This window comes from Protopterus annectens, chromosome 9.part0 (assembly GCF_019279795.1).
Source record: "Protopterus annectens isolate FY-2018-M chromosome 9.part0, PAN1.0, whole genome shotgun sequence".
NCBI lineage: Eukaryota > Metazoa > Chordata > Ceratodontiformes > Protopteridae > Protopterus > Protopterus annectens.
This window is the reverse complement of record NC_056743.1, coordinates 983086317-983110644: the sequence shown is the minus strand read 5'-3', so window position 1 is coordinate 983110644 and position 24328 is coordinate 983086317. Positions and strand designations below refer to the sequence as shown.

General features: G+C 36.4%; 1 protein-coding gene across 4 annotated transcripts in view; it reads left to right on the top strand.

The window, feature by feature from the left end:
• Positions 1 to 24328, top strand: part of LOC122811713 (myosin light polypeptide 6) — a 262424-nt gene that overhangs the window by 142284 nt on the left and 95812 nt on the right. For 2 of the 4 annotated variants that reach the window (XM_044083740.1, XM_044083739.1), the window contains exon 2: positions 8630 to 8657. In XM_044083740.1, coding sequence (XP_043939675.1) covers positions 8630 to 8657 — 28 coding nt within the window. Of the gene's footprint in view, positions 1 to 7836; positions 8005 to 8399; positions 8428 to 8629; positions 8658 to 24328 lie in introns of those variants that run through there. The other 2 variants (XM_044083741.1, XM_044083742.1) reach the window with 2 other exon arrangements.

Sequence of the window (24328 nt, the reverse complement as noted above, 5' to 3'; positions counted from 1 at the left end):
ATATATATATATATATATATATATATATATATATATATATATATATATATATACACACACACACACACACACACACACGCACACACACACACACACACACACACACACACACACACACACACACATATACACACACACACAAACGCACACATATAATATCTATATAGATAAAGCTTTTATTTATATGCTCATATAGTCATTCATTAACTGTTTGTTAATTGGGTTAACCAGTAAGTGCATTGTACCATAAATTCTTTTCAGCCATGGCTCAAATACCAAGGGGAAGGGGCAGTTTAATATATATGGATAATTCTGTGCAGTCAATCAAGCAACATGTATTTTGATTACAATGCTATACACATATCTGGGTGTATACATACATGTAAATATGCATATTGTATTTCTGAACAGTATCTTTGGTGAAAGATCTTATAAGTTTAAAAGCTAGAAGTCTGTATACCATTCCACTATACTAAATTAGAAAAAGAGGGGATGTAGATGGACGGATAGATGCTGGTTGCAGTGAAGATGACAAATTACCTGTTTTTAGTTGGTTGTGGACTTTGGAGCACCATATTACTACTTACCCATAGTGAAAATGTAGCATATGTAGAAAAACAGCATATTTTTCTTACTCTGTTCTGTGTATAATAAACATATCATTACAATTACTGCAATGTTCTTGATGCTCCAATTGCAATATCTTTAATGCTCCGTGTGTGAGCTCCTATTTTTCCCCAGGTTTGACAATCTCACTTACATTGTCTAGTAATCCAGCAATCTACTTTTATGCTATAACTGCATTTATTTTATTTTTCAAATGCTAGTTCAGGGGTTCATTAGTATGTATTCAAGTTTCAATTAACTTAGAGGTAACAGTTGTGACAAAAGCCCCAGTTCCATTTTCTAACAATATGACTATACCCAGGTTATCCATTATCCCACTGGCTTAGTGCCAGGTAAGCTATCATCTCATTGGTTAGTGGCAAGTATGTTTACATTTATTGATATCCTACATTTACTTACTGTATGTAATGTTTGCATAGCAAAGAGCAATCACTGATGATCTTAATGTAGTTCTTTACTTTTTAAGGAACTGAAGGAAACTAATCTGCTTGCTGATCTTAACTGTCTGTTACTATCCTGTAACATAAGAAAGGGACTCATCAAAAGACAGTAATGATTCATACATTTGAAAGTTTAAATTCCATACCTAACATTAGGAAAATAAATGCTTTTTAATTTATTTGCATTTTGGTTACTAGGGTAGAGGACTGTTCACATTATGACAAGTTGCAGACTCAGCACAGGTTACATTCAAAATAATAGTATCAACAATGTAAATTGCAACTAACAATGGAACACAAAGGTAATACAAACTAGTCACAAAAACATACTATGTACACACTTGACACCATGTGAAGCTCTACATTTTATAATGTGAAAAATGGAAATCAGAGGAGTATGAAGAAAAGATTGAGAAGCAGGTTTAACATTGGAAATTTTAAAGAATAACACAATGTGTTTAGGGGATGAAATAATAACTATAAAATAATAAAATAAATAACAGCTCAGCTGATGGAAGATAGGATGGCTGGCCTGTAGTGGGATCAGGGACTACAAAGCCCTTCAATATGGCCACAGAAAAAACATCCTCAGTTATGGAAATAGTGTTTAGACTGTAATGCCTGGTAACATAATAAGGTAGCTGATTCTAGAGTGACCTGTGTTGTAACCTGTCAAAGGAAGGCTGTAGTAGTAGCTTTGACCCTGGTAGAATGAGCTCTTAATCTATCAGGAATTGATTTTCCACAGCAGTTCTTACAAAAGGCAATCCAATGGGGTATACATTTGGAAACAGCTTACCTACTGACAAATATTCCTTCTCTCCCTTTTGCAAAGGTTAAAAAGAGTTGACCAGACTTTCTAATTTGTTTTGCCATATCCAACTAAAATCTCAGCTGTTTGTGGACATCTAGGAGTAGCAAAATTATTTCCCCTTTGCTCCATGGAGAGAGTAAAACACCGGTAAATGAACAGCCTGATTTAGGGACAATTCTGCAACCACTTTTGGCAGGAAGAAAGGGTTTGTATGCAGGGTGACTCTGCCCTTGTGGAACACTTGGAATGGTTCACTGCACATGAGAGCTTACAGTTCTGATATTCACTTGTCTAAGGTCAATGCTACGAAAATGGCACTCTTCCAGGATAAAAGTTTGTTAGGAGTGGAAAGAGGTGGCTCAAAAGGAGAGAGTGTACACTTTTCTTACATAAAATTAAGGTCCCATGGGAAAGCAATCTCTCTCTCTCTCTTTTTTTTTTTTTTTTTTTTTTTTTAGGTGGTCCCATATGCAGAGCTCCTTTCAGGAACTGTTTCTTTGGCAACTAGGGGAAGGTGGGATGTTCCAAGGGCAGACATGCAGAGACGGCTGAAACAAGAACCTTTAGAGAGGCATAAGACACATAAGACACTCTTGCTTTGAATAGGCCCGAAAGGTAGGTAAGGACTTGGCACAACTTAGCTGACAGTGGGTTCTGTCCTCTGTCTAGGCACCAATGGGAAAACCTTTTTCACTTTGCTATACAAGATTTTCTTGTGCTGGGTTTGCTGGCTTTTCTTAACATGTAAAGCACATCCTCAGAAAGCATGTACCTGGAGGGGGTAAGTGCTAAATCACCCACACTGTCAGACATAGAATCTGCAAACCTGGATGAATGGTCAATTCCCTTTTCCAGGTTAGGAAGTCTACATGCTGAGACAGCATATGTAGTTCTTCCCTTGTTAGGCTCGGCAGGAGGAAGAACCAATGTTGTCTAGGCCAAAAGGGTGCTATCAAGAGCATCACCCCACACAATTTTTTGTAGTACTCTGGGTATTTCTCAAGGTTAAGAGAATGGAAGAAAAAGCATACCGATATAGATCTATACAGGGAATGGAGAAAGCAGCTGTTGCTCAGGCCTCTCCTTTAGATATTCTGGTGAAATAGTTGCTCAATTGTCTGTTTTATGAAGAAGCAAAAAGGTCTATTTTTGTCATATCCCATTTATGGACTAAATCCAAGAAGACTTTACTCATTGACATATATTTGCTAGGGACTTAACTTGTTCTGCTTAGACAGTCTGGCAAACTGTTGCTCTAAGAAAGAATTTACTGTCTCTTGGGTGTCAACCCTGATGCCTGTGCCAGTTTCCTTATCTGCATGGTTAAACTGCCTTTGCTTGTTTATATACCACATCACCATGGAATTGTTTGTCATGATAAGCAGGGTTCACTGTTGCCAACTGTTCTTGAATGCTCTTAAGTTTAGAACAACTGTCATCAAGTGTTTGATATTTAAGTACTTTTTCCCTGAAGTTCTTGTCCCACATCCCCTGGGTCTCAACTCCTCCATGTAGGCTCCCCAAACTAAATCAGAGGAGTCTGTTTTGATAATCTGAGATCCCAACTCCATTCTGAAGGGCACTTTAACATTCAGAGAGATTTGTTCTACCCGCCGCGCAAGGTCCTTCTTGATGCAAAGTAGAGATGGAATGCTGGTCTGTAAGGGATGTGTGGGCTGGCACTACCTGTTTCTGAGACACCACTACAGTCTTCATGTCAGCAACCATACCAGGGGACAATCAGTATGCTGGAGTATCTTAGGAGTCATGCTAACCACTGAGCCCACTGACCTCATGGCAGCTGCCATGCATGATACATCTACAGCACCATAACTATTTCATGGAGTGCTGCCAACCTGGGAACTTAGGTTATATAGGTTAAGCAGCTCCTTTCTGACATCCTTATCATCTATCTCCTTGGCCTTTTGTCACAGCTGATCATGGACAGTCTCCTGGAACTTTAATGTGAGACTAGCCATTCAGGCCTCTAAAGACGGAGGTAGATGAGACACAAGTCTTTTTCCAAACTAACTATTCTGCTCTCCCAGTCACTTGAAACTGGACCCCTTGCTGGAATCCAAGGACACCAGTGGTAGTTCTACAACAGAGTTTTTGTAGAAATGTTTGTGGGAGTAATGGACCATATAAAGGTGTCTGTTGGCTCAGGAAGGAAAATGTGAAAGCTCTAGTATGTGGGCCAGCTGTTAGGGTTCCATAGGCAGGAATCCCAAGAGTCAATACTACAGCACTGAATTAAGCAGAACACTTACTGCTTACTTTGATAGTCTCTGAACACAGTGTATAAAATGTTATTTCAGTGGCACTCTCTGTTTTTTTTGTCATGTTTTGAACATACTACAGTAAGTCATTTCTTCATCTGCAAAACAGTGCTTAAAGTGGATTAAAAAACTAGCTAGAAAAAAAGACTGAATGAGAAGCTATTATTAGTATTAGGTGTTTACAGCCTGAGACTACAGAGTACAATACAGGTTTATGGCCCCACAAAGCAGAGAAAATGTTAATTACAGTGCACATTAAAAGAGCTGCAAATGCCCAGAGAATAAGGCCTATGAGGGGTAAGAATTAAGGGCAACAAACACCATGTCAGGCAAATCTTAACGTGATGAATAAAGTGATGTTATATGCAAGAAGGCTAATTCCTAAAGGAAATATCATAATATTTCATTCAGACCCAAAATGTACACGTAGGAAACTGACTAGCATAGAAATACCACAGGAAAGTAAAAGAGTTAACAGTTAAGTTATATTTTCTTAACATAGTTTAAAGTAAGAATTAGGAGTTAATCTACAGAGTTGTGGTGTCTTTCGGCTTTTCTCAGTTAGGGGTCGCCACAGTGGAATTCCGGTCCGCTAATGATTGGCAGTAGATTTTTACGTGCCGAGTTGCCGGCCCTGATGCACAACCTTCAACAAAGGTATGCCATATTCACGCATGTCTCCACACAGAGGACGCTCTAGCTGAGAATCGAACGAGACAACTTCTTACTGGGAGGCAACAACGCTACCGCAGCACCACCACTGCAGTTCAGGAGTTAATCTACAGAGTAGTATATAAATACAGTAGCTATAAATGTTTCACCAGGAGTTAATCTACAGAGTAGTATATAAATACAGTAGCTATAAATGTTCCACCATATATTTCCTGAAATTAATCAGTGATGGAAAGACACCTCTACAAAATGTATCTCTTGTTTACAAAACCCTACTCCAAGACTGGAGTTACACACTGCCATAGGTCATTATACACAGCGTTTTCCAAAGGTCATTAGATGGCAGCCATAAAACTGGTTGCACCCGGACATGCACTATTTGGGTGGAAGTCATGTGGACAAAGTAACTTCAGTGCTGCCACAGTTTCCAAAGCACAAGGTCATCAACTATTCTTCTTTCAAACAAATAAATTAAATCAAAAGTTACCAAGTGAACCATCAAGCAAAATAATGGTGCCCAGGATGATATATGCTTGCTATATTAGCTATACAATAAAAGACTTCTACTACAATTATTTTAGCACATGTTCTGCAACACTTAATTGGTTTACATATGTTCTACAGCTCCAGTTTGTTCATGGTATATTTAAGTTATTTACCATAAAAAGTCAGCTATGTATATTAGCTACATAGGAATTTAGAGGAGCCTGGTGTGCTGCAAAGGAGTTTGTAGGAGTTTGGTGTATAAAGCAGAAATTTCTGGCTATTTCCCTGAACCTAGAAATGTGTTTGTCACGCACCCCCTCCCTAGAATTGTATCCGCCACGCACCCCCCAAGTACATTCTGTATTTATTCTTTCATCTATCTGTAAATTAACCATGACTGCTAAAAACATTAATATAGTGACAACTGAGGAAAAAGAAGAACTGCCATCTTGGCCATCACTTATCAAGTCTGTGTGAAGCCCCACTCTCAAGTGTACCTCATTGTGAGGAATGGTCCTCATTTTGAGTCTTAAAATGTCCATGTGTCTTGCTTTTTCACATTGAAGGGATCTGCCACACATTCAGTTTTGTTTTTGTAACTACTATCCATGGTAAATTACACTAAATCATATTAATTTATTTAAAGAATGTTTTATAAATACAGAGTAACATATTTAATCACACTGTGAACTCCTAGCTGAAGGAGCTGTTAATAAGCAATCCACATTTTGCTCATTTGTTCCACATTATGAGAAGTAATATTACATTTTGGAGATGAATTGTTCCAAGCTATGAGACCCCATGGACTTTGCTTTTAGATCTGTCCCACCTTCCACCCCTATTAACTATGATCAGTCACCATACCTTGAACCTGCAGAGAATGAAAACAAACAGCTACAATGGCTCTTGGAAAATATGTGCATCTAGCCAAAAATCGGGGACTCTAATTAATCTAAAGTTTAAAGCTGGTTTGCCATAAATCATCCAACTTCCAACAAAATTGATGGATACTACTCAAAACACATTTTTGTAAAAAGTGATTGCGACAAAATGATGCAAAAATATATGAATATTATCATAGATATGACATAAAGGTATAAACTTTAATGAATGACATTGTGAAATTCTACCTTAAAAAGTAATGTATTTTGCTTCTAAAAAGGGATATGTAAAATGTAGGTCATATTTCTTTTAATAACAAACGTATAAATAAATACATAATTAATCACGCCTCTGAATTATACCTTTTTCACGAACGTCTCTGATTTTGGCTCAAATTTTAGCCATGTTCCTCTTAAATCCTTCTTAAAACTGATGACTTTTGGAGAACAGGTGGTGAATTTCATTGAGCGTATACTGACAATAATTTGAGTTACAGACTTATTTTACCTCACAATATATATATTAATTCGCATTATGTTATTCTGTCAATGTCTCCGGTTAATAGTATTAATATTTTAAAAGTGTCCCTGATATTTCTACATTTGTCCCTGGTTCTATTTATTCCCTGATTAGTTGAGAACTATGATTAATATTGTTGTCACTAATATGTTGGTCATGTAAGCTGATTTCCTGTGTACACACCTCCAAAGATCGGTGGTATATCATGTGAACAGGTTAAATCAAACGTGAAAGTAGGGACATACCTCCCAGGTACACACTGAAAGCTATGCCGTCAACAATCAAAATATTAGTTTTTCCTATTAGTGGATCAACGCGGCATTCCTTTTCTTTCTTTCTTTTCCCTTTGTAATCCTTGATAACTTACAAAGCAGTAGCTTCGTGGGCACTAGAAAGTAACGTCAATGTAACGTTTGCCAGTCAACCCAAATCTTACCGTTAAGCATCACGGACAAATCTCAGCCGAACTGGGGCAAATACTGAAATAATCGGAGAAAAATAGGGTCGCTTTTAAAACATTAATAATACCTCTTATAAAATTTGTTGTTTTTTTTCTGTCAAATAAATGAGGACTGAAGTCACTAATAATTACATACATTTGAGTTACAGACTTCATATCCTTTAGAAAATTAATCTAACAAATTCTGTTAGTTTATCAATTATCTAAGTTTATAAGAGCAGAGCAATATGTAAAATCTGTCCCTATTTTGGGCTTTGTACTCCTATTATTTTAGGCCTTGTTCAGATTTCTTGTGTTACGAGGTTGAGGGATATGTTAATACCATTAACTCTCGACATTTACATAATAAGAGAATGTGAATTAATATACATTTTTTGACGTAAAAAAAGTCTAGTAGTACTCTAATTACGGTTATTACTTATGACCATAAGTATTATGGTAATAAATAATACTTAATAATAATTCTGGTAATTCATCACATTTTCTCCAAAAGTTACAAGTTTTCGGATGGATTAAGAGGCACAGAGCTAAAATCTGAGTCAAAATAAGGGATGTCTGTGAAAATTAGGAAACAGCTGAGCTCTATACCGTTCAGAACACCACCGCATTGCAAAGTGTTTTAGGTTTGCGGGGTGTGGCTACACCCGGGGGTCGGATCGAAAAACTGGGCTGATGACGTTACACTCATACGATTGGACATTTCTTGTGATGGTGGTGACAGCAGTATCAATAGAAATCGCTGGTAGTGTAGGACTGGGGCTGCATAACGCGACGCACTCACCGAAATTAAAATGGTACGTTAATGTATGGAGGGGATTTCATCTGGTAAGAGTACGTGCAGCACCCTGACATATTTTCCGTTGTGGGGCTCTATGAGCGCAAGCTTTTAGCATATCGGGTCGGGTGGTATCGCCTGCATTACTCTTGCAGCAGATTGGGCCAGTAGCAGGCTTTAGTTGGCTGAAATGTAAATGGTTTCGTATTCCACTTTTTTCTGGGATGTAGTAATTGACAGTACTGGGATAAATTTTACTTAAAATAGGCCGGGGCATAAGTATATTATGTAAAGTTGGAGACGTGTGCCCTTATAGATTTTGTTTTATGTCAGGGTGCCTGCCTCAATTTTAGGCAGGGCTTGAGATGATATTTGATAAAGTTGTGTGTACATTCCGCAGGCAACAACTTTTTACGTACTATTTTTTTTTTTACTTTTGAAACAGACTGACTTTTCAGAAGACCAGATCATTGGTGAGTAAACTTATGATTATTCTGTTCTTAATGTAGGCTTCTGTTTAAAAAAAAAAAAAGCAAATTCTGCATTAGGTAGGACTGGTAACAGATGTCATATGTAGGCTCAGGTAAAAGCTGACTGCTTGTCATTAAGCAGCTTAAACTCCCCTCTCTTTGCAATTGTAATCTCTCATTTCTCCTTCTAACCTGTCTGTTTTAGATTGAATTCAAACCTGATCAAATAGATGGTAAGTGCTAGAATGTTTAGGATTGACTTGAAAGCATCAGATACTCATTTATGTTTACCCAAATAACTCTGTGTAGGTACTAATTATTTTAGATACGTGTGTCTGTATTAAAATAAAGTGTTATTTATAAAACAGTGGTGTAGTAGCCTTTGCTGTGTTTTGCAGTTTGAGTTTATTAATAACGTTTATTTTCTGGACTGACACTTAAGACATTGCGGTCTAATTAATGATACATATTTTTACTACAACAATAACGGTCTTAGTGTGTCCGATTGTGCCTCCTCTGCTCTGTTGAAACTGCATGCTCCTAGTTTGATGGGTGGATGCATGTTCTGTTGACTGCTAATTAATCCCAGATGAAGAATTTGTTAGTGATGTCAAGTTTGAGAATCTTGCCAAATGCATTTGAGGTGAGGAAGTCTGGCCTCACTGCACCGGTGTTTCAGTCCGTCTGCATTAGTATCACGCCAGTGGGTTTGCATGGCTTTGTCACTGTTTACATTTTCCTTTTGGTAAAGTAGGCTTTAGATCTACATTTTAAAATCTACTATGAATTTTTGAGACCACCTGTCAAAAGCAACAATTTCCGCAAATGCTTAAAGATAAAGGTTGCGTGTCTTGGTGTGAATTTTGTTTTTAAATAGTTTTCATTGACCGATAGTACCGCAAGGTTAGAATGATTCAATCTTCAAAGATTAAAATAGGTTTGTTTTCCGTTACGTTGCTCGTGACTCCCTCTTTGTGTGTGTGTGTGTGTGTGTGTGTGTGTGTGTGTGTGGTGGGGGGGGCTTGGAATACGCCCGAGGCAGCTTTTCCTCCCTGTTTGCGGGTTTGCTAAACATGGCAGCTTTCCCCAGATTTGTAACTACTGACCCAAGATGGAAGACCAGGCTGGCTTAACTTCCTTATATGGTCATAGCGCCCATCCTGTTAGTTAGTGCGGTTTGTGATGGAAACGCATTCCTTTCTGGAAGCTGGAGATAAAGAGTTAAGGAAAACAGCATTCCAAGCAGTCCGGGTCATATTTGTTGAAAGCATACCAAAAAAGTAAACGCAACTGCGACTGTCATTCCTGTTAAGGAGGCGCAGTCGTTCTTTCGTGAGTAGGAATGGCATATTTTGTAAAGGAATGTTCGCAGTTTCTGTGAATAAAGGACTTGAAGTATGACACCTTTTCCATTTTCCTTACTGTTGTACTCTGCCATTTTATTTTACTCCTTTAAAAAGGTTCACGTTCCTTTTGCTTTTTTATCTCTTAGTTTGGAATGCTTTTCTGTTGCCCTGACACTTTTGTTTTACTCATGCACTGTCTTTTTCTGTTTGTATGTAGCTGATAATGAACTGTACCTTTATACTTGCTCTTGAATTGGGGGGGGGGGTATCGCTCCTTGAGTGTGCACTGTTTTTCATGTCCGAGCAGACAGTATGCCTTTACTGTATAGTGCACTTAATAGTTGGCGAATAAAGGTTTTTCCAAAAGCGCTCGTCGTTTAACGATTAATTAATTTAAGAAGTGTAAAATACTGTGTGGTGGGGGAGCCAGCTGCATAGCTTGAACAAGGGCTCTTGAAAGTCAGTGCAAGAAAATAAAAACAAAATCGAAGGAAGAACACAATGGATAAAATGTATCCCATATCTTTAGTACTGATGATTTGGCTACAGTGATCTGTTTGCCAGATAATTCAGTTTGTAGTACACACCCCAGTAAGGTTATACTATGCCCTGTCTTTTTTTCCTTTGTCCTGCCTGTTACATTAATGTCAGAGGTGAAGACGTGTTTGTAGACTTGTACTTGGGTTATATAGTTATGCAATTCCAAGTAAGATAAAAATGTAATTGTAACCCCAGGAATTCTGCTAAGTGATAATTAAACTGGGAGCTTCAGATCCAGAAGTAGTTTTATTTCTCATTCTGACTGTATTATTAGTTGGGAGGAAGTACAGTATGTTGTACTCTACCCAGCAATTAATATGTACCTTTGTCAGTCAGAACTCTGTGGCATGGTAATTCCAGGTCTCCGAGATTGTACTTGCGTGTATTAGTATTACCACCTGTTCTACAAGATCCTTTCAACCAAGTTATTTTCCCTGTAGCCAAGTAGTTGGATGAGGTTTAACGTCCTTTAGACCTACAATTAATCAAATATCACAATAGGAGATGCTTTTAAAAGATCTGGCACTTCAGCCAGCATAGAGTTGATGGATCACACGACAGGCAAAACTCTGCTTAACTGTCACGATAAAGGATGCCTTTACAAGACTGGACATTCTAGCTGGAAAAAGCATTGCGGGGTCACATGGGAAACATGACATATTGTACTGTAGCAGACTATCAGTTTGTTTATTTAGGTTAGTAGCACTGGGGCCGTAGTTGGCTGTTCATAAGAAGCAAATAGAAAAAAATGTGTAAGTCATGTCAATCCCAACCAAGCCAAATGAAAACAGTGAAGCTTTGGGAGGAGGGAAGGACAAATTACATAACATTAGTTCATTCTTGTTGCTGCTCAGAAGATGCATGTTGACACAAAACCTGTTATTTTAACTGAATTAGAATAATTAAAACTATCCCCAATTTTGGGCTTTTGTCCCCTCCATTATTTTGGCATTTGCCCAGAATTCTTGAGCAAATACTTTACAGATATGCTTCCGATTTGTTACAAGAAAATAATTTTATTGAATTTCTTTAAATCAGCTTGAAATATTAAGAACACCCCTCCCCATGACTACTTCCAGGAAGCTGGGATGGAGTTTCTATGAGGCTGCAATGGCCCTAAGCTACACCAGCCTGGTTGTGTTACTTTAGGAAGAACAATTTGTACAAGTTATATTACTGTCTATTCCATTTGGGGATATACACATGTCACTACAGAAAATTATCTGTAAGTGGTTGTCCTAAGAACTAGATATCTTGAATGTCTCTGCTTCAGCTTCTCTGTGACCTCTGCTAAACATGGACTTTGCCCAGTTGGACTTTTCCAGTCAACAAAGACAAATTTTTGTTGGTCTGGGCATTTGCTCCCATTGACTTTAAGTTTATTGATGGTTTTAAATTGGTCACTTGAGTTTTTGAATTTTAAAGCACAGTAGCAGATGCTATCTTTCCACAGTTGTGCTGCTTATATGAATAGCAGTAAAAGTGAGCAGATAATTGTACTTGCGCTTATTAGGAGATGGTGTTTTGAATTAATAACTTTACAGTGATGAAGACAATTACAATTGCTGAACAAAAAGCTTCCATTCTAAGGGTATACCTTGGAAGTTGCATCTCTGGAAATAGAGTCCTAGAGAGTGACAAGACCCATGATACCTGTGAAGAGGACCCTGGGGAAAGTGAATGGGTAACCTAGTGGGAGGGGTAATTGCCCTTACATATACTCTATAGTCCAGGTGTCTAGGAAGTTGAGTAATAGACTAATTCTCATACTTAATCCATCATTTGTGAGTAAATTAGGGGAAGAAACCATTATGTATAAATAAGAGCATGAAAGTTTATATACATTTAGAAAATGGCCAGATTAATTATACTGTTTAATAAGGTGGGTACTTGTAAGTGTGAAAACTGTAGGTGGTGATGGCGTAATGCCAATTCTCCACATTATTATAATCCAGTTACTGAGCAGACATCTAATTTCAGGGCTGTTCATTTGTTCAGAGGTACAAAGCATTTTGTGTTGGCAAGATCACCAAGGTTTTTCATCCAAACTTAAACACGTGTACAACATAGAAGAAAACAATAACTGCAAGGCACTATACAAACGTGGTAGAGGTTGTGGTAATTGCAACACATTTTACTTGTGTTACTATGTCAAAATGAGGTGTAAAGAGGGTAATTGCAACACATTTTACTTGTGTTACTACGTCAAAATGAGGTGTAAAGAGTATGTGATAAACATAAGTTATCAGAATTTAAAGAATGCAGGTAGCAGATATTTATCTGATTCTGCACACCTCCAGGCATCAGTAATTCCGTTAACTTTAACGCTGAAAAATTGCTGCCCTATTAAACACTTTCCACATGAAACATTTGGAAATTACCTTATATTATGCATATTATAAAAATTCAGTGAATGTGGATGTTTGTCATGTGACTTTTTTGGTCATATGTCCAATTTTAAAGTATGCATTCAAGAAGTCCAGTCTGATGGAATTTTTTTATTGTGCAAGACCAGGCAAAAGTGCTTAGTTTAGCAATAACCAATAACTTCAGAACAGCAGGGTCTCCTACAGAAGCTGTCAGTTGACTCCTCTATTCAGTTCTACCCACTACCAGAAGCCTGTACCATATTCGTCTCTAAAATTCACACAAGTGAAACAAACTTTGCAAAACAAACTCCTTAACAAAATCCAACATACAACATTTAATATTTCCTAAGAAACGTTGCTAAATATGTTGCTAAACTGCTTGCCCATATATTTAACTTCTCTGGAATACTTCCACCGCTGTTCAGTTGTTTTTTTTTATCATTCCTCTACAGAAAGGTGACTATCCCAAAAGGCTTCAAAGATTGTATGCCTATTTCCACTCCATGCAGTGTTAACAAAATATGTGAAAATCTGTTGTCCAGCCATATTAATGAAGCATAGTAATTGCTATGGCTTTCTTACAGATCACAAGCATGGTTTCTGTAATGCTTTTGGCACCTGTACAGCTCTCTTCTCAGCCACCAGTAGTATTTACTGTAACATTAAGGATATTCTTCTAACAGCTTGAGTATTTGACATGGGACAGGCTTTCGAGACTGCTGCTGCTGTGTCTTTCGGCTTATCCTGGTTAGGGGTCGCCACAGCGGAACTCCGGTCCGCTAATGTTTGGTAGTGGATTTTTACGTGCCGAGTTACCGGCCCTGATGCACAACCTTCAGTGAAGGCACGCCCATTCACGCCTGCCCCCACACACAAGATGCTGTAGCTGAGAATCTAACGCGACAACATCTTGCTGTGATGCGACAATGCTACCACAGCACATGCTTTCGAGACTGTCCACCACAAACTGAAAAGGCTTAACTTTTTTGAAGCCATACTATAACCTAGTTTTCACATTATCTTCTAGACAAATTTTCTGCATTCAAGCAATTCTCCACATAAGGAACAGTCTGTACTGGAGTTCAAGGATCTGCCCTAGGCCCACGACTTCCCTCTCCATTTGTTAATGATATAACTGAAGACCTTCCTATAGTAGACCTTGTATTATATGTAGACAATATAGATTACTCCTTCGAGCCAATAAGTCACATGCTACCCCTCAAGAATGTCAGTCAGGTTTCACATTGTCAGTGGGCAGAGAATAATTAACTTAAACTAAATCGTACAAAAAAAACCTGTGTGGCATGATTGACTGCCTTAGTAATTTTAGCAGAAAATCAAAAATATTAAGAGGGGCAGGCAAAAATATGAGGCAAAATCAGGTCAGTTCTGCAAAATTAGGGACAGTTTTGATATGTATAGTCAGAAATTTGATAACGTCCTCAAACTATTCCATTCTCACATCATTCTTAATAGGTATATAAGGACTTTACATCAAATGATGGCTATTGTTGATAGCTAGTACATCTTCTAGTTTAGCTTTCAGTTGACCACAGAAATGAAAACGTGCATTGCTGTCTTGACCCAAGCTTTTAATTTTTTTCTCAATATAAAATGGCAACTGTTTCATATCTTGAAGTAGCCAGTGCCTCTGTAAGGGCAAGTTGGGGTCATCACATTGTACTTGTGCCAAACTCCAAAAGTGATCCCTATCCTTGGATTCTTTACCCTCAGGTATTCACCAAGATCGCTGGTGATATGCCCATTCCTAACCAAATCCTTGAGTCATCAGGTTCATTTTTATAAAGCTGTAAGTAGAGGGCATGCTGAAATAGCAAAGAAGAAACTGGCATTATTAATTTTTATATTCTCATATTCATTCTTATTCATCACAATTAACAAGCCCAGACTTATCTGCTTTCATAATTCATGTATATTGCCAATCCCGTTGTTACCTAGGATTACTGTGCAAAATATTTAGTATCCCATTCAGTTTCTGAAATGCAAACAATTTGGTTCTGAAAGTGGATTATACACATTTATTGGGTGCCAAGACAACTTACACAGTCAAATTTTAAATTTAATTTTTCTATTGAAATCTTTCAGAAATAGTCCTAATAGTATTTGCCTTACCTGAGGGAATAAAATTCTACGGACAGCATTAATCACTAGTCAACATACACAAAGAGAAGTTTAGATTTTAAAATTAAATGTTAATCTCCAATTGTGTGTTCTCCTTCCTTAACGCTTTTAGAATTTGTGAATAGCATGCTTTTGCCAAGCACATAACAACCCCTGGAGGCATAGGAAACTGCATGGGTAATACCAGGCTTCATATTTTTAATTACTGCTAATGATTATTAGAACCCCCTTTTATTAAGTTCTCACGTAAGACTTGGCAAACATACACTAACAGAAAATAAAGCAACCCATATTTTTTCTATTTACATAATTGCACATCACACATTTTTTTTCATTCTTTGAGGCTTAATGGAAGGCAATAATTCAGCAATGTATGTAATAATGGACTGATAATTGCACTCCTCCTCCTGAACATGCATTGATCCTACAATTCCATTTGCTTCAAAGGAATTTGCTCCTTCCCTTTTCTAAAGATCCATCTTACAGTCTTTTTATCATTACTTCAAATGTAGCTGTTTAGACATTGGCTTCCATTTTCTTAGAATTGCCTTTTTTTTTTTTTTTTTTTTTTTTTTTTTTGCAACCAACTGAATTAAATTTAATAAGGCTTTACTATGTCTAAGCAACTCAGATCCTCTGCCCTAGCTCAAAAGTATAATTTCTTTAGTTACAACTATTTGTTTACCCAATATTTGTGTGCTGTGTAGGAAATTTGTGGAATCTGCCTAACTCATTACACTCCCAAAGCATGTGTTCAGTTACCTCTTTCTTTCCATCACACCTCCAGCATTTGCTATCTACCTGAGGGGAAACCCATTGAAGTCTGAGGTATTAAAATAACTGTGCAAAGATTCTAAACCTTCTGGACTTTGTTGCACACTTAGGAGCAATGCATAGTCATTCCATTGTTCTTTTGTAAATTGCTTTTCCAGTCTCTTCCTAAGTCTTTTCTAACCTCCTGATTGTTAGTTGTCATGCAGTGTTTTATGTCCTACTAATTATTCCTTTTTAACAGTGATTTATGTTCCAGATTCATCTAAAACTACCAGTGCAATTCTTTCACTTAAGATTCCCCTATCCCGTTCTCATTGCTTGTATTCTTGCATCCATCACTAGTAGGGAAGGCCGTCTCTGGCCTACAGTTCAAACATCATCTTGGCATCATCTCACTCTTGCATTTCCTTCTCTTATTTGTTCCCACTATCTTGGTTCCTTTGCCAGTTTTCTCCAGTAAATTCCAACCCCCTCTTTCCTACTTTCTGTACTGCTGCTTACAGTCATTCCTATTGGCAAACTTTCCTTTCTCCATTCTCATATTGTCTTGGTTCTAGGAATGCTATCTAATGAATTTTAATGTTATGCATGGTCTTTATTCTCCTTAAGGATCTTCATCCAAAATCCCACTCAATGTATCTCTCTCTTGTATTTATTGAGATATATATATATATATATATATATATATATGTATATGTTTTTTTTTTTTTTTTTTTAAGGACCCCCCCCCTTCCAAGCTTTATCATCATCTCTTTCCATTTTGAATTTACGATCTTTTGCTTGTGTCATATACATATGAGCCTTGACGTTGTAGCTGTAAAATACAGGTAATCATAAATCACCTTTGTTCTGTTGGAAGGATCAGCTTATGCTTAACTCTTGCCATGTTCTCCTCCCAGATAAATTCCTTCAACTCTTAAATTATTGGCCAAAACTTCTCCTCTGGCTCTTAAAAATGGCCGTATATAAAACTAAAGGGAGCTAAAATATTTTCACTGCTTGTATGTAATCAGTTATCTATAAATGAGGGCTTCCAGTTTCTCAGCTTTTGAATTGTTCATTTAGTCACTTCCAACATATACTTGGCTGCCATAACAGAAGCCTTTTTAATGTGTACTGATAAATACCTCATCTTATCTTATTGCTTTCCCATAAATGAGTATTGCTGACTCAATTCATGTTTGGATACATAATTTATGGCTATAGCTTTGGTTTTTATCTTTGTTAATTTTGTATCCCAATTTATGGCTATAGGTTTAGTTTTTATCTTTAATTTTGTATTCCCAAAAAAATTAAACTGTCTAAACATTGCACTACCTTTTTGGGATTTATCAGGTATGAAATAATATCATCTGAATAAAGACAGCCTTTTCTTTATTACCATAACAGTTATATCCTTGAATTTCTGCCTTATTTTCTTGGCAAAGGGATAAGAGGACACACCTGCCTGGCTCCTCTGTTCAAACACAACTTACCAGGGAGGAACCCTCCCACTTTAATTCTTGCCTGTGGTCCTTCTTATATCCCCCTAATTAACTTTATTGTGTCTGAGAATGCAAAGGCTTCCATTGCTGTACTTATAAAATCCCAGTTTACTCAGACCAAATAAAAGCAGTATCTTCTTACATGCTGCTTCCCTCTGGATCATTATTGATCTACTAATGTCCCCTCCACAAAACCACATTGATACATTTCTCTCAATTTAGGCAACACCTTTGCTATTCTTTTAGTTCTTATAGAAATAAACACTGTAAATAGTTTAAAATTAAAATGTACGACAAAAACGGCTGCCAAATAATCCTCTACTTTATTTCTCAGAACGAAACACTACAAAATTCATAAAATCAAGCGCTTTCGCCTGATCAATATCAGGCTTTATCAAGACAAAGGTGTATGGGATGTGCCACGGTTTAAATACTGTTCTCAATTAAAAACTGCATCACATAATTAAGGTTTGAAAACAATTATTACAATTAATTAACCCACATTCGGGTTTTAAAGTGCTAGTGCTCTGTGTTCAACAGTTTGTAAAACAAACTACATTACTGTAAACTCCGAAATACTTAAAAGGTGCTGACAGTTGAGTATAAATCATTAAAAAACAACACAATTCTTTACGGAAATACAAATGTGTACCTAAAACATATCGTTATAAATGCTTAGATGTTTCTCAAAAGCTAATGTTTTGGACAGTGTGTTGTGTGTTTGTTAAAAACTTGATCTAAAACACTAATAGCAGCAAAGACTTTAAAAACTACCTTATAAATACTACCATATGAAAATGTAATAAGCCTGTTCACTTCAAATCTTGCTAAAAAATTGACTGCGCATAGTGTTATTAAACCTTCAATTAAAGTAACTTGTTAAAATGTCGTATTAAAATACAACTTAAAATGATTAAATAAATAAATTCATTAAATTAATAAACTTCTTTAAATAAAATTGAATTAGTAAATTGAATAGCCTAAATGGGTCCGTGTGAAGTGCTGAAAATGTTAATTTTACGATAGACATCGCAGGAGAGAATGTCAAAAATGAGACGGATGCTCACAACTCATTTGTTCACACCTTCAACAATGATTCCACAAAATTTAGGGACCTTATTTCAAAATACTGGCCTATTTTGAAATCAAACGAGGAGATCAAACAATTTACAGTGGCACTTCCAACATTTGTTAGCAGCAGAAATGTCAATTTGAAAGATTTATTCGAAAGACAGGAAGTAAAGGCTTCTCTTATGAGTAAAAAGAAAGTAGGAACATACAAATGTCAAACTTGCAAGCAATGTAACCACATCTACAACAACAGCAAATATTAAATTAGCTCCAGAAATTTCAACGTCAATCCTAGGGGGTACTACACTTGTGCCACTAAAGGGATAGTCTATTTAGGTTTCTGTGAGTCTTGCTCTGGATTCTATGTGGGAAAGACAGAAAGGACTCTGCGGAAAAGGATTTATGAACATTTATATGAAGTCAGTATTAAGAAAGAGAGTAACGCTTTTTATAAGCACTTGGTTATGTGTCCCAACATGGCTTTAAAATTTCTTATTCTAGAACACGTACCCCAAAACCCCAGAGGAGGGGAATGGGAGGCCTCTCTAGAATATAAGGAGCTATTATGGCAGATCAAATTAAATGCAACAAAACCCCCAGGAATGAACGAATCAACTAGCATTAAAAGTGTTTTAAAGATCAGACGAGCCAGGTTATAAGACATGATTTTTATTGAAATAAATATGTTTAACATTTTCAGCACTTCACACGGACCCATTTAGGCTATTCAATTTACTAATTCAATTTTATTTAAAGAAGTTTATTAATTTAATGAATTTATTTATTTAATCATTTTAAGTTGTATTTTAATACGACATTTTAACAAGTTACTTTAATTGAAGGTTTAATAACACTATGCGCAGTCAATTTTTTAGCAAGATTTGAAGTGAACAGGCTTATTACATTTTCATATGGTAGTATTTATAAGGTAGTTTTTAAAGTCTTTGCTGCTATTAGTGTTTTAGATCAAGTTTTTAACAAACACACAACACACTGTCCAAAACATTAGCTTTTGAGAAACATCTAAGCATTTATAACGATATGTTTTAGGTACACATTTGTATTTCCGTAAAGAATTGTGTTGTTTTTTAATGATTTATACTCAACTGTCAGCACCTTTTAAGTATTTATTTCTTAAAAAAGAACGGAGTTTACAGTAATGTAGTTTGTTTTACAAACTGTTGAACACAGAGCACTAGCACTTTAAAACCCGAATGTGGGTTAATTAATTGTAATAATTGTTTTCAAACCTTAATTATGTGATGCAGTTTTTAATTGAGAACAGTATTTAAACCGTGGCACATCCCATACACCTTTGTCTTGATAAAGCCTGATATTGATCAGGCGAAAGCGCTTGATTTTATGAATTTTGTAGTGTTTCGTTCTGAGAAATAAAGTAGAGGATTATTTGGCAGCCGTTTTTGTCGTGGATTTATTGTTCTTGGTTTTGATCCTTTCACCTTTGCTTTTTAAAATTAAAATGTGCCTATGTGAAGCTGTGTCTGATGGGTCTTTTTACCATCTTTAGGTAATACAGTGACCGCAGTTTCTTCATAGATGTTGGCGCATTTGCTCTTAAAATACATAAGTACAATTTCTTCCCTCCTAACCTCCAAAACCTCTACATGTACACCTATGTTCCTATTGGTTGTTGACACTCTTCTTCCTCTAACCTTGCCATAAAGCATTCCGTAAATTATTTTCATTTGTGCTCCTTTTGCATCTTTGCTTATTCTTGTTATAGGCTCCATGTATATGGCTCAAGTCATTTTTGTACTCTGGTGTAACTAGCAAATAATTGCTTAACAGCAAACTTGTACATATTATCCAAATACTCCCTTATTTTCTCATTAGCACTATGCAGTTGTGCCTCTTTTGTGAGGTTCCCTATATTTTGCAATACTTTATCAGCTCCTCTTAAGTAATTTGTATTACTTTTTTACCATATCTTTTTATTTCTATCCTATTTTTAAACTCCATTTTCATTTTATCACAGTCAGTAGGTATAACTTCTGAATACACTTCTATCCTCCCTAGTAACTCTTGAATAATTTCCACTACCCATTTTTTAAATTCCTCTCTTAAGAAGGTAGGGAATGTTTCTTATTTAAGATCATGTATTTATAAAAACTAGTTTATTGGATCTGTATCAAAGCTTTCAATTAAATGCACATGTTCCTGTGAAATATAATTTCTGTGTCTAGCCCAGTTATTGTACCTTGAGGAATATGTAAAGTCTGTCCATGTTCCTATAACTGAATTCACATCTTCCATAAATATTTTCACAAGTGTCTTGCAAGGGGATTTTCTTGATTATCTAAACCCGATGAGCGTTGCTGGGGTCACTGATGCCTGAACATGTTACACATGCCTCTCAACTGTACAGAATTTTGCAGAATGTTCTGATTTTTTGCCTCCTGTATTTCTGGCCTTTTTCTCATTACTAAGTTTATGATTTTCTGACAAATCTCTGAGGATTGGCATCACTAAATGATAAATATTTGAATTCAGACTTCATATCCTTCATAAAGTAAATGTTAATGCAAATCCTGTTCCAGCAACTTTAGTTCAAAAGAGCAATGTTTAAAATATGTCCCTGATTTTTGGGGCTCTGCCACCCCCAAATTATTTTTGGTTTTGTTCAGAATTCTTTCACTAGGTTGAGTCGCATAGTATTACATGTGTTTAATGCAGGTTTCTTTACTTCTGATGGTGTGGAAATTGTCCTAGTGCACACATTAGTCTTGTTGTTTTTTTTACCTGTAATCAGCTTGAGAGAAGTTTGTCGCATATAATTTTAGCATAACTTGGCTTGTGGAGTTTCTGATTTGAGTGATATGCAGTGTGCTTTCCTTTCCCCACTGTACTGTTGTCTTAATTTTATACTCCAAGATTGTCCGATCACTGATGGACCATTCCTTTATCTAAGGCTATTTCCAGTTACTGGTACTTGTGGTACAAGTCTGTACCTCTTACTATTACTGTACAAGAACACCTGTAGTAGACCACTGACTTTAATGTTAGTCAATCCCTTGGTATTTTTTCTGCCCTGTTATGCTGTTTTGTCATTGCTGTTGCTCTAGGGGTTTAGTGTATTTACTTGGTTATTGGAAGTTTAGAATGCTGTCTTTGTTTTACTACAATTAACGTTTCTGACTTTTGACTAATGTGTTCCATTAGGTCAGCTGCCTTTTATTATTGTATTACTGTAACTCTGCCACAGCTGAAAGAGCCACTGTGGTTCAGTGTGCTCACCCGTCAAGACAAGTCCTGTACTGACTTAATGATCCATGGTATTTTGTCTAATTTCCTAGACATTTTAAGCACAGCTTAGAGGGTCCTGATTAACCTTTGTTCCTTTTACACAAATGTCTGTATTCGCCCTACAGGCTTGACTAGGAGGTTTTATTCTCGGTATACGACTTAAACAATTGTATGTACTGTGAAAGTATTTGATTTTTGCTCATATATTTTACTGTAGTCTCCATTCATTTTTTGACTACTGTCAAAACAAGTTATTTTGTAGAGAGAGATTCAGTGGTCATTGCAGCATATTCCTTCTAATGTTCATAGAAGCACAAGGGTGAAAGCTACCTTCTTACGGAGACTGGTTTAAATTGAGTGTCCCCTAATTTGTGTCTGTGTGTCTTCCAGACAAGGTTTGCAGAGTTTAATTGCTGTAAGTAAAGAATGTAGTTACTAGGCATGGAGTCCGTAAGTAAAGAATGTAGTTACTAGGCATGGAGTCCGTAAGTAAAGAATGTAGTTACTAGGCATGGAGTCCAAGAGACCATTAAAGAACCTAGCCCAAATTCCCAGCTGCCTTAAATCAGTGTCTGGTTAAGTGACCTGCATAAGGTTGCACAGTAGACAAATGAAGGCTGAGGGGAATCGAACCCTGTACCACAGGAAGTTGCTTAAGTTCATAGCCTTAATCCTCTGCACTTAGTTCAAATGATGATCTGTGATTGATTTATTTGAAGAATGTCATGCCTTGGGTCACCAGTTGTAAGTTCAAAGCAAAACATAGTGCATTGTCAAGGTTGTCTGATAAGTTACAAGTTTTCCCTGCAAGGATACCGCATACCACTCTTCTGATTCTTTTTGGCGCTCAGCAAAGGGTTGAATTTTTTTTGTTCTCTAAAAACAATTGAATGCCCCCCCTTGAGTACCACCTTTGGGTAAGTTTCCTTTTAAAGAGCCGCTGAGCACCACTAGTTTCAACGATTCATCCTTCCCAAAGTTGAAATTTTGGATCTACTTTTACCGAAAGGGATATATAGATGTATAGATATATAGATATAATATACACACACATCAATGATTTATTTAAATTTATAGTGACACAATCTCAGTTGCAAACATTATAATTACAAACTGTGCTAACACAACTGTAGCCACAAACATTATACATCACTTTTATATATCCTGGCATTGTCTGTCAAACATTAAATAGCTCATTCAAGTTCTGCCTTCTTGTAAACCTTGTTCCTCCTCTGCATGTATTGATCCCACATTCCACATTTTTTCGTATGTAATTTGCTCCTGCCCTTTTCTAAACATCCCAGTTCCAGTTTTATCTCTTACGATCTTCACTGCTTCTAGTAAATTGGTTTAGACTAAATTACTTTTGTGACGGCCATCATAATTGGATTCTGTAAGGCCTTGCTATGTGTAGGCAATTCCAATTCTGTACCATAGCTCAAAAAAATAATTTCTCTAGTTACTCCAGTTTGCTCACCCAGCATCTTCGATAGAGCAGTTAGAAACCAGAGTATAACCAAATATCAGATGCAGCAGGAACAACAGATCACACACACAGGAATCTACCAACAGTTTTTGTAACAGTAGTATTTTATTCGGATAAAATCTTAGCACTTCAGCTAAAAGCCTTTTCAGAGTATAAAAAAACACAAAACGCATCCTTTACATACAAAACTATTTTTTCTAATTATTCAATAAAATAAATATAGTAACTGTATTGTTACAAAACATTTACCCAATTAAAACCCTCCAATTACGTGTATTAAGTTCCTTAGGGACTAGAATTTCATACTTTAATATAAAAATAAATTATTTTTGTAATAGCTGGTTTCAAAACAGAAGTATTTAATCTCTCCACCTTAATGTGTTGTAATATACTGACCTGAAGTCCTTCCGCATTACTACCATGATATTCTTCTTTAAAATATAGAAGAAGCAATAAGTAAAATAAAACTCACTGGATACACACGGCACGTAACTATTTAGAAAAAATGTGAGCGCTTTTGTAGAGTTCTCTCTGCTTCATCAAACAAATTATAGCAGTTAAAACTTAATTTAAATAGTGATGCATCATGGTGTCAACCAATCAATTCCATGTTAAAATCAATACACCAAATAATAATACTTAAGGTATAAAAATATACATATATAAAAAACACATAGAGGCTGTATAGAATGTGGGGTACATTTCTAAAATGTTCTAGTTACAATAATAAAATCTATATAAAAAAGCATAAAAATACTAAATAACTAAATAACTAGAGCATCAGTGCTTCAAGGTACTGTTTCTAAGAAATGGTTTTAAAGAAACCTTGGAGTTTAGGCCAGGTGGTCTGTCTGCTTGGAACTTAATAATCCATTCTTGTTCCAAAGCTTCAGTATTGTTAATATTTCCACTTCTATTTCTATGGACAGTATGGAGAACCAGGAACTTAAACGTGTGTGTGTTCCCTTCTTGCATTACATGCGCTGCTAATGCATTGCTTTCTTTTTAGTTTCTGATATCTCTCATATGTTCTAAAATTCTGTCCTTCAATCAATTTGTTTTACCTATATAATAGGCAGGATACTTCGTGCAGAAACTAAAGTATACTATATTTGCTGTGTGACGGTCAGCATAGAAGTGTGTATCGACAGAGAAACCTCTGATAGGGTGTTTATACTGTCCCCCACCAAATATGAATGGGCATGCTGTGCATCTCCTGCAGGCAAACATGCCCGTCCTATCCGACTTTGCATACTTTGGCTCATCTATTTTTTTGTAGTATAATTGTCTTTTAAGGGACTTATTATTTTTAAAGGAGAAAGATGGTGTTTCTCTTATTCCATCGAGTTCTTTCACACTCTATAGGATATCCCAGTTGTTTCTGACTGTCACAAACTATATTAATGTTACTCGCAGCATATTATTCTC